Source organism: Hyperolius riggenbachi, chromosome 10, assembly GCF_040937935.1.
Source record: "Hyperolius riggenbachi isolate aHypRig1 chromosome 10, aHypRig1.pri, whole genome shotgun sequence".
NCBI lineage: Eukaryota > Metazoa > Chordata > Amphibia > Anura > Hyperoliidae > Hyperolius > Hyperolius riggenbachi.
In genome coordinates, this window is record NC_090655.1 from 277,118,087 (window position 1) to 277,130,296 (window position 12,210).

The 12,210-nt window shown below is 45.2% G+C and overlaps 1 protein-coding gene across 1 annotated transcript in view; it reads left to right on the forward strand.

Annotated features, from left to right (window-relative positions):
- Positions 1-12,210, forward strand: part of LOC137535453 (zinc finger protein 585A-like) — a 231,489-nt gene that overhangs the window by 127,578 nt on the left and 91,701 nt on the right. Inside the window, exon 9 of the mRNA XM_068257284.1 lies at positions 49-1,094. Within this exon, the coding sequence (XP_068113385.1) occupies positions 49-1,094 (1,046 nt within the window). The remainder of the gene's footprint in view (positions 1-48; positions 1,095-12,210) is intronic.

Here is a 12,210-nt window from a genome sequence, read left to right on the forward strand (position 1 = left end):
ACCCAGCACAGCTCTCCCCCTGCTGGAGGGTCTTATTCCTGTTCCAAGTGTGGGAAATGTTATACATGGAAATCACATCTTGTCATACATGAGAGATCTCACACTGGTGAGATGCCCTTTTCATGTGCTGAGTTTGGGAAATGTTTTGTTAACAAATCATACCTTGTCACACATGAGAGACTGCACATTGGTGAAAAGCCCTATTCATGTGCTGAGTGTGGGAAATGTTTTGTACGGAAATCATATCTTGTCCAACATGGGAGATCTCACACTGGTGAGAAGCCCTATTCATGTGCTGAGTGTGGGAAATGTTTTGCTCAGAAATCATATCTTGTCCAGCATGAGATATCTCACACTGGTGAGAAACCCTATTCATGTGCTGAATGTGGGAAATGTTTTGCTCAGAAATCAAATCTTGTCCAACATGGGAGATCTCATACTGGTGAGAAGCCCTATTCATGTGCTGAGTGTGGAAAATGTTTTGCACAGAAATCAGACCTTGTCAGGCATGAGAGATCTCACACTGGTGAGAAGCCCTATTCATGTGCTGAGTGTGGGAAATGTTTTTCTCGTAAAATCTATCTTGTCACACATGAGAGATTTCATAGTGGTAAGAAGCCTTATTCATGTGCTGAGTGTGAGAAAAGTTTTGGGAGTAAATCACATCTTGTTACACATGAGAGATCTCACACTGGTGAGAAGCCCTATTCATGTGCTGAGTGTGGGAAATGTTTTGCACAGAAATCATATCTTGTCAGGCATGAGAGATCTCACACTGGTGAGAAGCCCTATTCATGTACTGAGTGTGGGAAATGTTTTTCACAGAAATCAGATCTTGTCAGGCATGAGAGATCTCACACTGGTGATAAGCCCTATTCATGTGCTGAGTGTGGGAAATGTTTTGCTCAGAAATCAAATCTTGTCAGTCATGAGAGATCTCACACTGGTGATAAGCCATATTCATGTGCTGAGTGTGGGAAATGTTTTGTTCACAAATCATATCTTGTCCAACATGAGAGATCTCACACTGGTGAACAGCCCTATTCATGTGTTGAGTGTGGAAAATGTTTTGCACAGAAATCAAACCTTGTCAGGCATGAGAGATCTCACACTGGTGAGAAGCCCTATTCATGTGCTGAGTGTGGGAGATGTTTTTTGGATAAGTCACTGCTTATCAGACACTTGTGTTGAGCATGTAAAATGCATTGGCTACAAATATTCTGATGCGTTGTTTTTCTTTTTCTTTTTTTTTTTTTTTTACCATACTTACATAGAATGCTGAGCATTTTATCATGCTACTCAGTGCAATGGTTTATAACTGAAGTGACATGAGGAGAGAAATATGGGTACATATAGTACTGAGCCTCGTTAGAACTTGCTTTGTGTTTACTTTTTTATTTTCCAATGTAAGGGTTAATAAACCAGGTGCTTTATCTATACAAATGAGGCAGGATCTGCAGTCATATGCAGCCATGGCTCTCCTGGATAGTAAATAAAAGCCAAAACACTTTTATCTGACTGAACAAACACTCCTGATAACACAAGAGTGCTGAAATTATCATTATTTGTTTTTGCTGGGAGCCGAATAAACCAGATTTTAACATCAAAGTTCCTGGAAGAAATAAACACACTTCACATAGCGTAATTCCGTCTTCAAAGTTGCTCTCATAAATACAATGGGACAGAGTACACCCTTCCACATGTGCATACAAACAGCCCCCCTCCCCAACAGAAACGGGGCTCATCAGAAAGTCACCACCTCACAGACCAGGTGGATCTAGCGTGTTTGCAAATGTAAAAGCTGCCTCAGCATGAACCCTCTACTCGCCCACTTCTCTTCAGATAAAGCAGGCTTTGTAATCCAAGTACATGTATAAAAGTATAAGTAAAGGGCCATCGCGTAATGCTGCACATACACCAGCTCCTCACGCTAATATAAAATTGCACTTACACCTCCAAGTCACAGCGCACATATCAGGCAAAGATCAGCCTCCCATCCGGGCACTCGGGGGGTACGCGGCGTCCCTCTTCAGTACACTTCCCTCTGGCAGCTCCCGCTGTACAGTTCCTCTATGCCGGCCGGCCTTTCCCCGGGTGATTGACGTCACGCTGTGACTTGGAGGTGTAAGTGCAATCTTATATTAGCGTGAGGAGCTGGTGTATGTGCAGCATTACGCGATGGCCCTTTATTTATACTTTATACATGTACTTGGATTACAAAGCCTGCTTTATCTGAAGAGAAGGGGGCGAGTGGAGGGTTCATGCTGAGGCAGCTTTTACATGGGGGTGGGGAGGCTGTTTGTATGCACATGTGGAAGGGTGTACTCTAGAAATTCCTCATGGTGGAGCCTTTGTATTATGAGTGCAACTTTGAAGATGGAGTTACGCTGTGTGAAGTGTGTTTATTTTTTCTAGGAACTTTGATGTTGGTGAGCGCAGTGGAAAAATATTTACAGCGACTTCATCCCTCTGGGAACTTTTTGCTGCACCAACTTCCTAATCCACATTACTGTGAGAGACTCATTCTGTAACTATTTGTGGTGCAGTTTGCATTTTATTTGAATCAGATTTTAAATCACTTTGATTTTGCTGCTGTGCATAATTCAGAGTCAGGATACAACCCCTTAAAGTGAAAATAAGAATGTGAGACTCCAGGAAAGTTCTATATAACATTGTTATTTACCTGCTTTGAGCTGCAGATGTGGGGATATTAGAAGCTCCTATTCATCCAGACTGAACTGAGGACAGGAGATTTCCCTCTTCCTGTGTCTCTGTTTTACAGTCAACAGCCCAAGTTCACCAGGAACTGTCCACCGGCGAACAGTTTGGGCCATCTCTACCAGCGACCGGTACAAACTCCAAAGAGTAATTAGCGCTGTGGAAAAGATCATTGGATTATCTCTGCCACCTCTCAATCTCCACATGGTGAGAATGAGATCTAGTGCCACCAAGATTTCATGACCCCTCCCACCCAGGCAACTGCTTCTTTGCACTCCTCCCATCGGGCCGCCATTACAGGACCGTATCCTCTAGAACAAACATGTGTAGCAGCACCTTCAAAAGAACCCGAGGTGGGTTTGAAGAATGTTATCTGCATACAGAGGCTGGATTTGCCTATACAGCCCAGCCTCTGTTGCTATCCCAAACCCCCCTAAGGTCCCCCTGCACTCTGCAATCCCTCATAAATCACAGCCACGCTGCTGACACACAGCTTGTCAGAGCTGGCTGTGTTTATCTCTAAAGTGTCAGTCTGCTGCTCTCCCCGCCTCCTTCAGAACTCCGGTCCCCGCCTGCATCCCTTCCCTCCCCGCTGATTGGAGGGAAGGGACAGGGGCAGGGACCGGAGCTATGCAGGAGGTGGGGGAGCAGCCGAGACTGACACTACAGATGTAAACACAGCCTCACAGCACGGCTGTGATCTGTATCTGATTGCAGAGTGCAGGGGGACATTAGGGGGGTATGGAATAGCAACAGAGGCTGGGCTGTATAGGCAGATCCAGCCTCTGTATGCAGATAACATTCTTTAAACACACCTCGGGTTCTCTTTCAGGCTTTCCTCCTGCTGAACTCTATCCCTCCCCTGCTGAGCCTGCCCTCCTGCTGAACTCTATCCCTCCCCTGCTGAGCCTGCCCTCCTGCTGAACTCTATCCCTCTTCTGCTGAGCCTGCCCTCCTGCTTAACTCTATCCCTTCCCTTGCTGAGCCCGCCCTCCTGCTGAACTCTATCCCTCCCCTGCTGAGCCCGTCCGCCTGCTGAACTCTATCCCTCTTCTGCTGAGCCCGTCCGCCTGCTGAACTCTATCCCTCTTCTACTTAGCCTGCCCTCCTGCTGAACTCTATCCCTCCCCTGCTGAGCCTGCCCTCCTGCTGAACTCTATCCCTCCCCTGCTGAGCCTGCCCTCCTGCTGAACGCTATCTCTCCCCTGCTGAGCCTGCCCTCCTGCTGAACTCTATCCCTTCCCTTGCTGAGCCCGCCCTCCTGCTGAACTCTATCCCTTCCCTTGCTGAGCCTGCCCTCCTGCTGAACGCTATCTCTCCCCTGCTGAGCCTGCCGTCCTGCTGAACTCTATTCCTCCCCTGCTGAGCCTGCCCACCTGCTTAACTCTATCCCTTCCCTTGCTGAGCCCGCCCTCCTGCTGAACTCTATCCCTCCCCTGCTGAGTCCGCCCTCCTGTGGTAATCCTACCCTTCCAGTGTTCTCCCCAGGATTTTTTTCCAGCCGGGTGGGGCGGCACGCTACGGGGAAATTTGGTGGTGTGAAAAATTAAATGTGCACTAATTATTATTATTGTTTTTTTAAAGCTTAATATGACTTTTATTTAGAGAATCTGTATTGTTAAAATCGCACTAAAGTAAACATACCAGTGCGTTAGGAGACATCTCCTATTCCCCTCTGTCACAATTTCGCTGCACCCCGCCGCATTAAAAGTAGTCAAACAGTTTTAAAAAGTTTGTTTATAAACAAACAAAATGGCCACCAAAACAGGAAGTAGGTTGATGTACAGTATGTCCACACATAGAAAATACATCCATACACAAGCAGGCTGTATACAGCCTTCCTTTTGAATCTCAAGAGATCACTTGTGTGTTTACCCTCTGTCCCCCTGCAGCTCTCACACACTGAATACTAGTGACAGGCTGTGAGGCTGATCGTTTCTTCCTGTCTGTAATTCCTCAGTATGTGTCAGCCAGCTCCTTTCACAGCCTAATAGAGGAGGATTTTTATTCAGCTCTCTTTCACTGATAAGAGCAGAGAGGCTGCTGACTTATGTAAATAACACACACACTGGAGTGTGCAGAGGGGCCTGGAGAGGGGTGTGCATAACAGATCAGCACAGAAGAGTTGTCAGCCTTCCAGACAAGGCGACAAGTCCGACAGGGGAAAGATACATTGATTTATTACAGAGCGGGTGATAGTAGAAAGTGCTGCAGTAAGCCAGAGCACATTAGATTAGGTTTAGGAACTTGTAGGATGGTAGAAAACAGGATGACATTTTTGTTACAGAGTCTCTTTAAGATTTAACAGTTGTACCAGAATATTTGTATTACATTTATAGGACATCTGAAGCCAGAGGGATATGGGGGCTGCCATACTTAACCACTTGAGGATCACAATCTTTCTACCGCTTAAGGAACAGTGTAATCGCGGCGGACTGCATCGTCACCGCGGCTGCCTCTGGGCCCCTGCCCGTCCGGCGTCTAGGACGCCGGGGACGGAACTGACTTTTCCCTGTAAGGTCGCTGTCTCGCACGGGCGCGCGCATAGACAGGACCTTTATGCGAGGAGAGGGCTTGTCAGCTGACCTGCGGGTCAGCTGACATCAGAGGAGACTCACGGTGCCCCGGATTGGTTGGCTGCAGGGGGCGTGCCAGTGAGGTCTCCTCTGCTTCTTAAGCCTTCGGGCTTCAGTCCAGCGCTGTCTGCTGTGGTGAATAGTTGTTGTCAGTGCTCAGACCTTAGATTAGATCCCAGGTGTGATGCTAAGGATTTCACACCTAGATTAGGATATTGCTACAGTGCTTCTGTTATCTGTTAGATTAGATCCCAGGTTTGATGCCAAGGACTTCACACCTAGACTAGGATATTGTATTGTATGGATTTCTGTGTATGACTATTGGCTAACTACTCTGACTCTCATCCTGCTTTCTGATCCTGTGCTTCCGCCTATCAGTCTTCTAGTTGCTGAACCTCTGCTCGATTACCGATTACTCTCTTGTCTCACGATTCTGTACCGATACTTGCCTCTCTGTTGACGAACCTTGCTTGCCCGACCATTCTACTCACCAGTGGGCCCTCGCCACTGGTGAGGCGTTAGCTACACCAGCTCCTCTGGTGAAGCAGTTCTGCTAGGCTGCAGTGCAGCCTTAATTACTTGCCCCCTGGGTAATCTGTCATTGTAGTGTTATTGTGTATCCTAGGCTGCAGTACAGTCTGATTCACCCGTTCCACGGGTGGTCACTTGGCTGCAGTACGGCCTGAACCGTCCGCTCCTTGGGAGATTCAATCCCAGTTTCTGTATCCCCAGCTTGCTGGGGTTTGCACTTTATTATACGGACGGCCTGTGTATCTTAGTACCTCGATACAACAGACCTGAACTTAGATTACTAACAACAAAAAATATCTCTCTAACCTGAATCTAAAACATAACTTTTAATAAATTCCTAAAACTCGACACATATAATTGGCTGCAATACCATAAATTACACTTGCAAGTAATTGCTAGGCCTGCTTTGTCGGCATATGACTGGACAACCTGGATTGCCCAAGGCTCATAGCAATACTGATAATGATAAAATCACACACCCCCCACCATACAACCCGACATGTTTCACTTCTAACTGAAGCTTTCTCAAGGGAAAAGTGCTAAGAACGTGCAAATAGTGATAAGGTGCAATATTACATCGTAAAACAAGTATAAATGTTAGCCTATAGGCTTAAGTCATTGTAGCAACAAAGCGAGTATGATGGCTGACTCAGGCTTATATACCCTCTAAGGGGTTGTCCCTCCCCTGACCCACCCCAAGGTCACACCTTCCCCACAGGACCAGCTCCCTATTGGTTATCAGCCACATCACTCATGAAGCCCACCAATGCGAGCCTCACACATATAGTGCAATGTAACATAAAGTTACCCTTTATGGTAGGACCCTATTCCCCAAAATTAATAAATGTGTACCTCTCCTGTTATCCCATACGAGATAGTAAGCTGGGGGTGCCTATAGATAAACCGCCTCCATATGCGGTAGAAGACGCCAGGTTCCGCAAAAGGAGGCCTCTGATTGGTTGCCTGAACCTCTCAGACGTCATCCTCCTCCGGCCTATCAGGTGCAATGGCATCAGTAAAACCGACGCACAGGCACTTCCGCATAGCGCGGCGTGGAGCGCATACGTCATACTCCTCCGCCCATAGACCCAATACAATACGTCAGGGTCTGCGATAGGCCAGGCAGATGTTGTCATGGCAACCACTATCAACAGAAACTCGCCCGGAGAGCCTCCATCGCTCACAGCCCACCAATGCGCCACCTATAAGTTACAATGTCGTAAGAACCTATATGATACATCCCACCATAGCGCCACCTTATAAGTTACCATCGCGCCGAAAAGGGGACATAAACAGGGCAATACAGCGAAATATACACACATTGCCCCATGCCATATGGCCATCTCTACCCATAGCATCGTGGCACATCAGGGGGAGGAGGGGAAATTTAAAGGGATAATACCACAAATAGATAAACCATGGGAAACTCCTGTAAGGTAAAAAACCTGGCTGACATATATATAGTAAGCTGGTATAGATGTGGAAGGTAAGTATGGCTAAACAGAACATATATTATATTACATGGGAGGCCGACCAAAACGGGGGGGGGACCCCAAAAAGGGGGGGGGGGACAAAACTAAGGAGTTAGGATAAGACGAAATCACTAAAACCAAGATTGGTAACGTAAATAACCGATAAAATACCAATTATGGGGTGTGCATGCTCAGTACACAGGGGTGATCCTGAGTTGTCATTAACGACATAATTCATAGAAAGGGCGAAAAGGTGAAACCCTCATTGAGACCATCCGGGCTCAGGGTACCCAGTCTATATATCCATCTGGATTCAAGTTGTCTCAGCTTTTGATCCAGGTTACCCCCCCGGGGGCCCAGATGCCACTGCTGGATCACCCAGTATCTGAACGTATCTATATCGCCCCCATGTTTTTCATTAAAATGGCGGGCCACAGAGGTATTTCTTTTATGCTTTATGTCCCCCAGATGTTCAAGGATCCTTGTCTTTACTGCCCTTGTGGTTTCTCCGATGTACAATAGGGGACATGAACATTGGATTGCATAAATCACCCCCTCTGAATCGCAGTTATAGAAGTCAAATAAATCAAACTTCCGACCATTCTTTGGTGCAAAAAAATTGCTACATTTGAGAACTTGAGGGCAGGTTTTACACTTGCCACATCTGTGCATACCGTTAAGTCTGTGGTCCAGCCAAGTCTTTTTCTTAAATTTCTCTGCTTGATTTATGGACTTTGCGGGTAAGAACGAATGTACCAGAGCATCACCCAGATTTTTCCCCCTCCTATACGTAATCTGTGGTCTAGGGGGGATATATTTACTCAGATCTCTATCCAATTGAAGAATAGGCCAATGGGTATCAATAATCTTCTTGATTATAGGTGACTGTTTTGTGTATGTACTGATAATCCTCATCACATCAGAGTTTGAGTTGGATTTCTCCTTAGGACATAATAGTTCTGCTCTTTCTGTAGACCTCGCTTTCAATTCTGCATCCATCAGAACTTTTTGGGGATAACCCCGATCACTGAATCTTTTATGTAGGTTCTTACATTCTTTGTCAAATGCTATGGGGTCAGAGCAATTCCTCCGTGCCCGGAGAAACTGCCCCTTCGGAATCCCCCTTTTCAACGGGTCAGGGTGATGACTCTCCCATGCCAGCAGAGAATTCGTCGATGTAGATTTTCGAAAGATACTCGTATCAAGGCCCCCCTTATTGTTCTTCACAATATGCACATCCAAGAAATCAATAGAAGTAGAGCTAATCTCATGGGTGAAGAACATGCCTATATGGTTCTTGTTCAATTCACCCACAAAATCCAAGAACATGTCCCTGGGGCCGTCCCACAAGATGAATACGTCATCTATGAAACGGCCCCAGAATAAAATGTGTGATGCATACACCGCCAGGTCCTCACCAAAAACCGTCACATCCTCCCACCAGCCTAGGAAGAGGTTGGCATAAGAGGGGGCACACGCCGTCCCCATCGCACAACCCCTTTCCTGTAGAAAAAACTGGTTCTGGAAGAGAAAATAGTTGTGGGTAAGTATATATCTCAACAGATCCAAAAGGAATAATGAATGTTCCCTCACGTATATACTCCGAGACTTCAAGAAATAATCGACTGCATTGATCCCTAGATTGTGTTGAATATTATTGTACAGGGATTCTACATCCAGTGATGCCAGCCAGGTGTCTGCTGTGATTTTAATGTCATGTAGCTTATTAAGCAGATCCATTGTGTCTCTCAAATATGAGGGCAAGCTTTCCACAAATGGTCTGAGGAAAAAATCAATATATCTACTGGCATTTTCAGTCAAGCTGTTATTCCCTGCCACAATGGGTCTACCTGGTGGAGACAATAAATCCTTATGAACCTTAGGAAGTGCATAAAATACCGGGACGGTGGGATGTTTTGTATTGATACGTTCAAAATCCCCCTTATCAAGGACACCCTTGTCACGTGCATCCTTCAAAAAAGCCTCGAATTCAGCCTGGAATTTCATCGTCGGATTTTGCCTCAACTTTCGGTATTGTTTATCATCCATAAGGAGTCTGTTGCACATCTCTACATAGCTCACTCTAGTCATGACCACAATATTCCCACCTTTGTCAGATTTTTTAATTATAAGATCACTGTTACTTGACAGATCGTCCAGGGCTTTTTTCTCACTGGGACTGAGATTATTCATGGCATTTTTGTCCTTATTCCCTCTCTTTGCTAAATCCTCAAGTTCCCTAGTAACCACATCCACAAAGGTTTGTATGGATGAATATTGACTAATGGGCGGACAGAATTTGCTTTTTGCTTGTAAATTGCTAACTGGTATGCATTTACGTATCTCTCCCGATGTATTTTCTTCCAGGAGATCATTAAGATTAGCTAAAGCTTCTTCGTCTCTCCTAAATTCACTTCTACTCTGTGCACTCGGTGTATTCATAAATTTCTTAATTGCTAACTTCCTGGCAAATAAATTGATGTCCTTAACAGCCTCAAATAAATCAAACTGAGAAGATGGCACAAAAGAAAGGCCTTTTGATAGTACATTCAGTTCAGTTTCATTCAAGATATAGTCGGTTAAATTAATGATTTTCATCTTATCAGAGGTGACTATATCAGTCACCATTCCTCCTCCCTGTGTTTCCAATAACGGGGTTTGTACCCCCACTTTTCCCTGTTGCGTAGATCTCTCGGGGTGCCTATTGGTTTCGGTTTTTGGCTCCTTGGTCTCCCCCTCCCCTTGGGTTTTTTGGGGACCTTGTTTATTTCCCCTGATTCTGGTTCAGAGTTATGTTCACTATCTGACTCGGTGTTGATGTCAGTTTCTGTATCTGTTTGTCCAGAGGCTGGTTGCGGTGTAGGTTTTTTAGGGGTGCGACCCCAATCATATATTTTATTATATTTGAAATCTTTACAATCACGAGTGTATTTCTTGTGTTTTTTACTCTTAATTGATTCTTTATGATAGTGAACTTTATTCTGTAGTTTTTCCTCAAGGTCCTTATAGGCAGGATGCAATTTAAAGTTCAGAACCTTCCTATGTTCCTCTGCCAGTTTTTTATTTATTTTTTCCAGTTCCTTCAACTCATAGTCCCTTAAAAATGCCATCAATTCAAGACTTTGCTTTGTCTTTAATTTATTCCACCCATCCATAAATTCACTATTTTCTGTATGCTTATGAGGGGTAACCAAATTCCTAAGACCTCGCACCGTGATCTTTTCTTTAAGGTAAGTATTAAAACTCGTTATTTCCCACCAGCTCCTGTTATGTTCTTTGTAAACATTGAATATAGTTCTGAACGCATCATTGATTTCTGAATCTGGGGTGACAGTGACTGGGGGGGTGGCCTGATCAGGCTCCTCCAACGAAAAGACCTGTTTCGCTTCAGCAATTAAACTATCAACATCAGGGATAGTATCTAGAAAACCTGCCATCTTTTCTAGCGTAAAAAGATTCAGGGATATGGAGAAAAAGGTGTCAGGGCACCCACAAATTTAAATGATACAACAGACCTGAACTTAGATTACTAACAACAAAAAATATCTCTCTAACCTGAATCTAAAACATAACTTTTAATAAATTCCTAAAACTCGACACATATAATTGGCTGCAATACCATAAATTACACTTGCAAGTAATTGCTAGGCCTGCTTTGTCGGCATATGACTGGACAACCTGGATTGCCCAAGGCTCATAGCAATACTGATAATGATAAAATCACACACCCCCCACCATACAACCCGACATGTTTCACTTCTAACTGAAGCTTTCTCAAGGGAAAAGTGCTAAGAACGTGCAAATAGTGATAAGGTGCAATATTACATCGTAAAACAAGTATAAATGTTAGCCTATAGGCTTAAGTCATTGTAGCAACCAAGCGAGTATGATGGCTGACTCAGGCTTATATACCCTCTAAGGGGTTGTCCCTCCCCTGACCCACCCCAAGGTCACACCTTCCCCACAGGACCAGCTCCCTATTGGTTATCAGCCACATCACTCATGAAGCCCACCAATGCGAGCCTCACACATATAGTGCAATGTAACATAAAGTTACCCTTTATGGTAGGACCCTATTCCCCAAAATTAATAAATGTGTACCTCTCCTGTTATCCCATACGAGATAGTAAGCTGGGGGTGCCTATAGATAAACCGCCTCCATATGCGGTAGAAGACGCCAGGTTCCGCAAAAGGAGGCCTCTGATTGGTTGCCTGAACCTCTCAGACGTCATCCTCCTCCGGCCTATCAGGTGCAATGGCATCAGTAAAACCGACGCACAGGCACTTCCGCATAGCGCGGCGTGGAGCGCATACGTCATACTCCTCCGCCCATAGACCCAATACAATACGTCAGGGTCTGCGATAGGCCAGGCAGATGTTGTCATGGCAACCACTATCAACAGAAACTCGCCCGGAGAGCCTCCATCGCTCACAGCCCACCAATGCGCCACCTATAAGTTACAATGTCGTAAGAACCTATATGATACATCCCACCATAGCGCCACCTTATAAGTTACCATCGCGCCGAAAAGGGGACATAAACAGGGCAATACAGCGAAATATACACACATTGCCCCATGCCATATGGCCATCTCTACCCATAGCATCGTGGCACATCAGGGGGAGGAGGGGAAATTTAAAGGGATAATACCACAAATAGATAAACCATGGGAAACTCCTGTAAGGTAAAAAACCTGGCTGACATATATATAGTAAGCTGGTATAGATGTGGAAGGTAAGTATGGCTAAACAGAACATATATTATATTACATGGGAGGCCGACCAAAACGGGGGGGGGACCCCAAAAAGGGGGGGGGGGGGACAAAACTAAGGAGTTAGGATAAGACGAAATCACTAAAACCAAGATTGGTAACGTAAATAACCGATAAAATACCAATTATGGGGTGTGCATG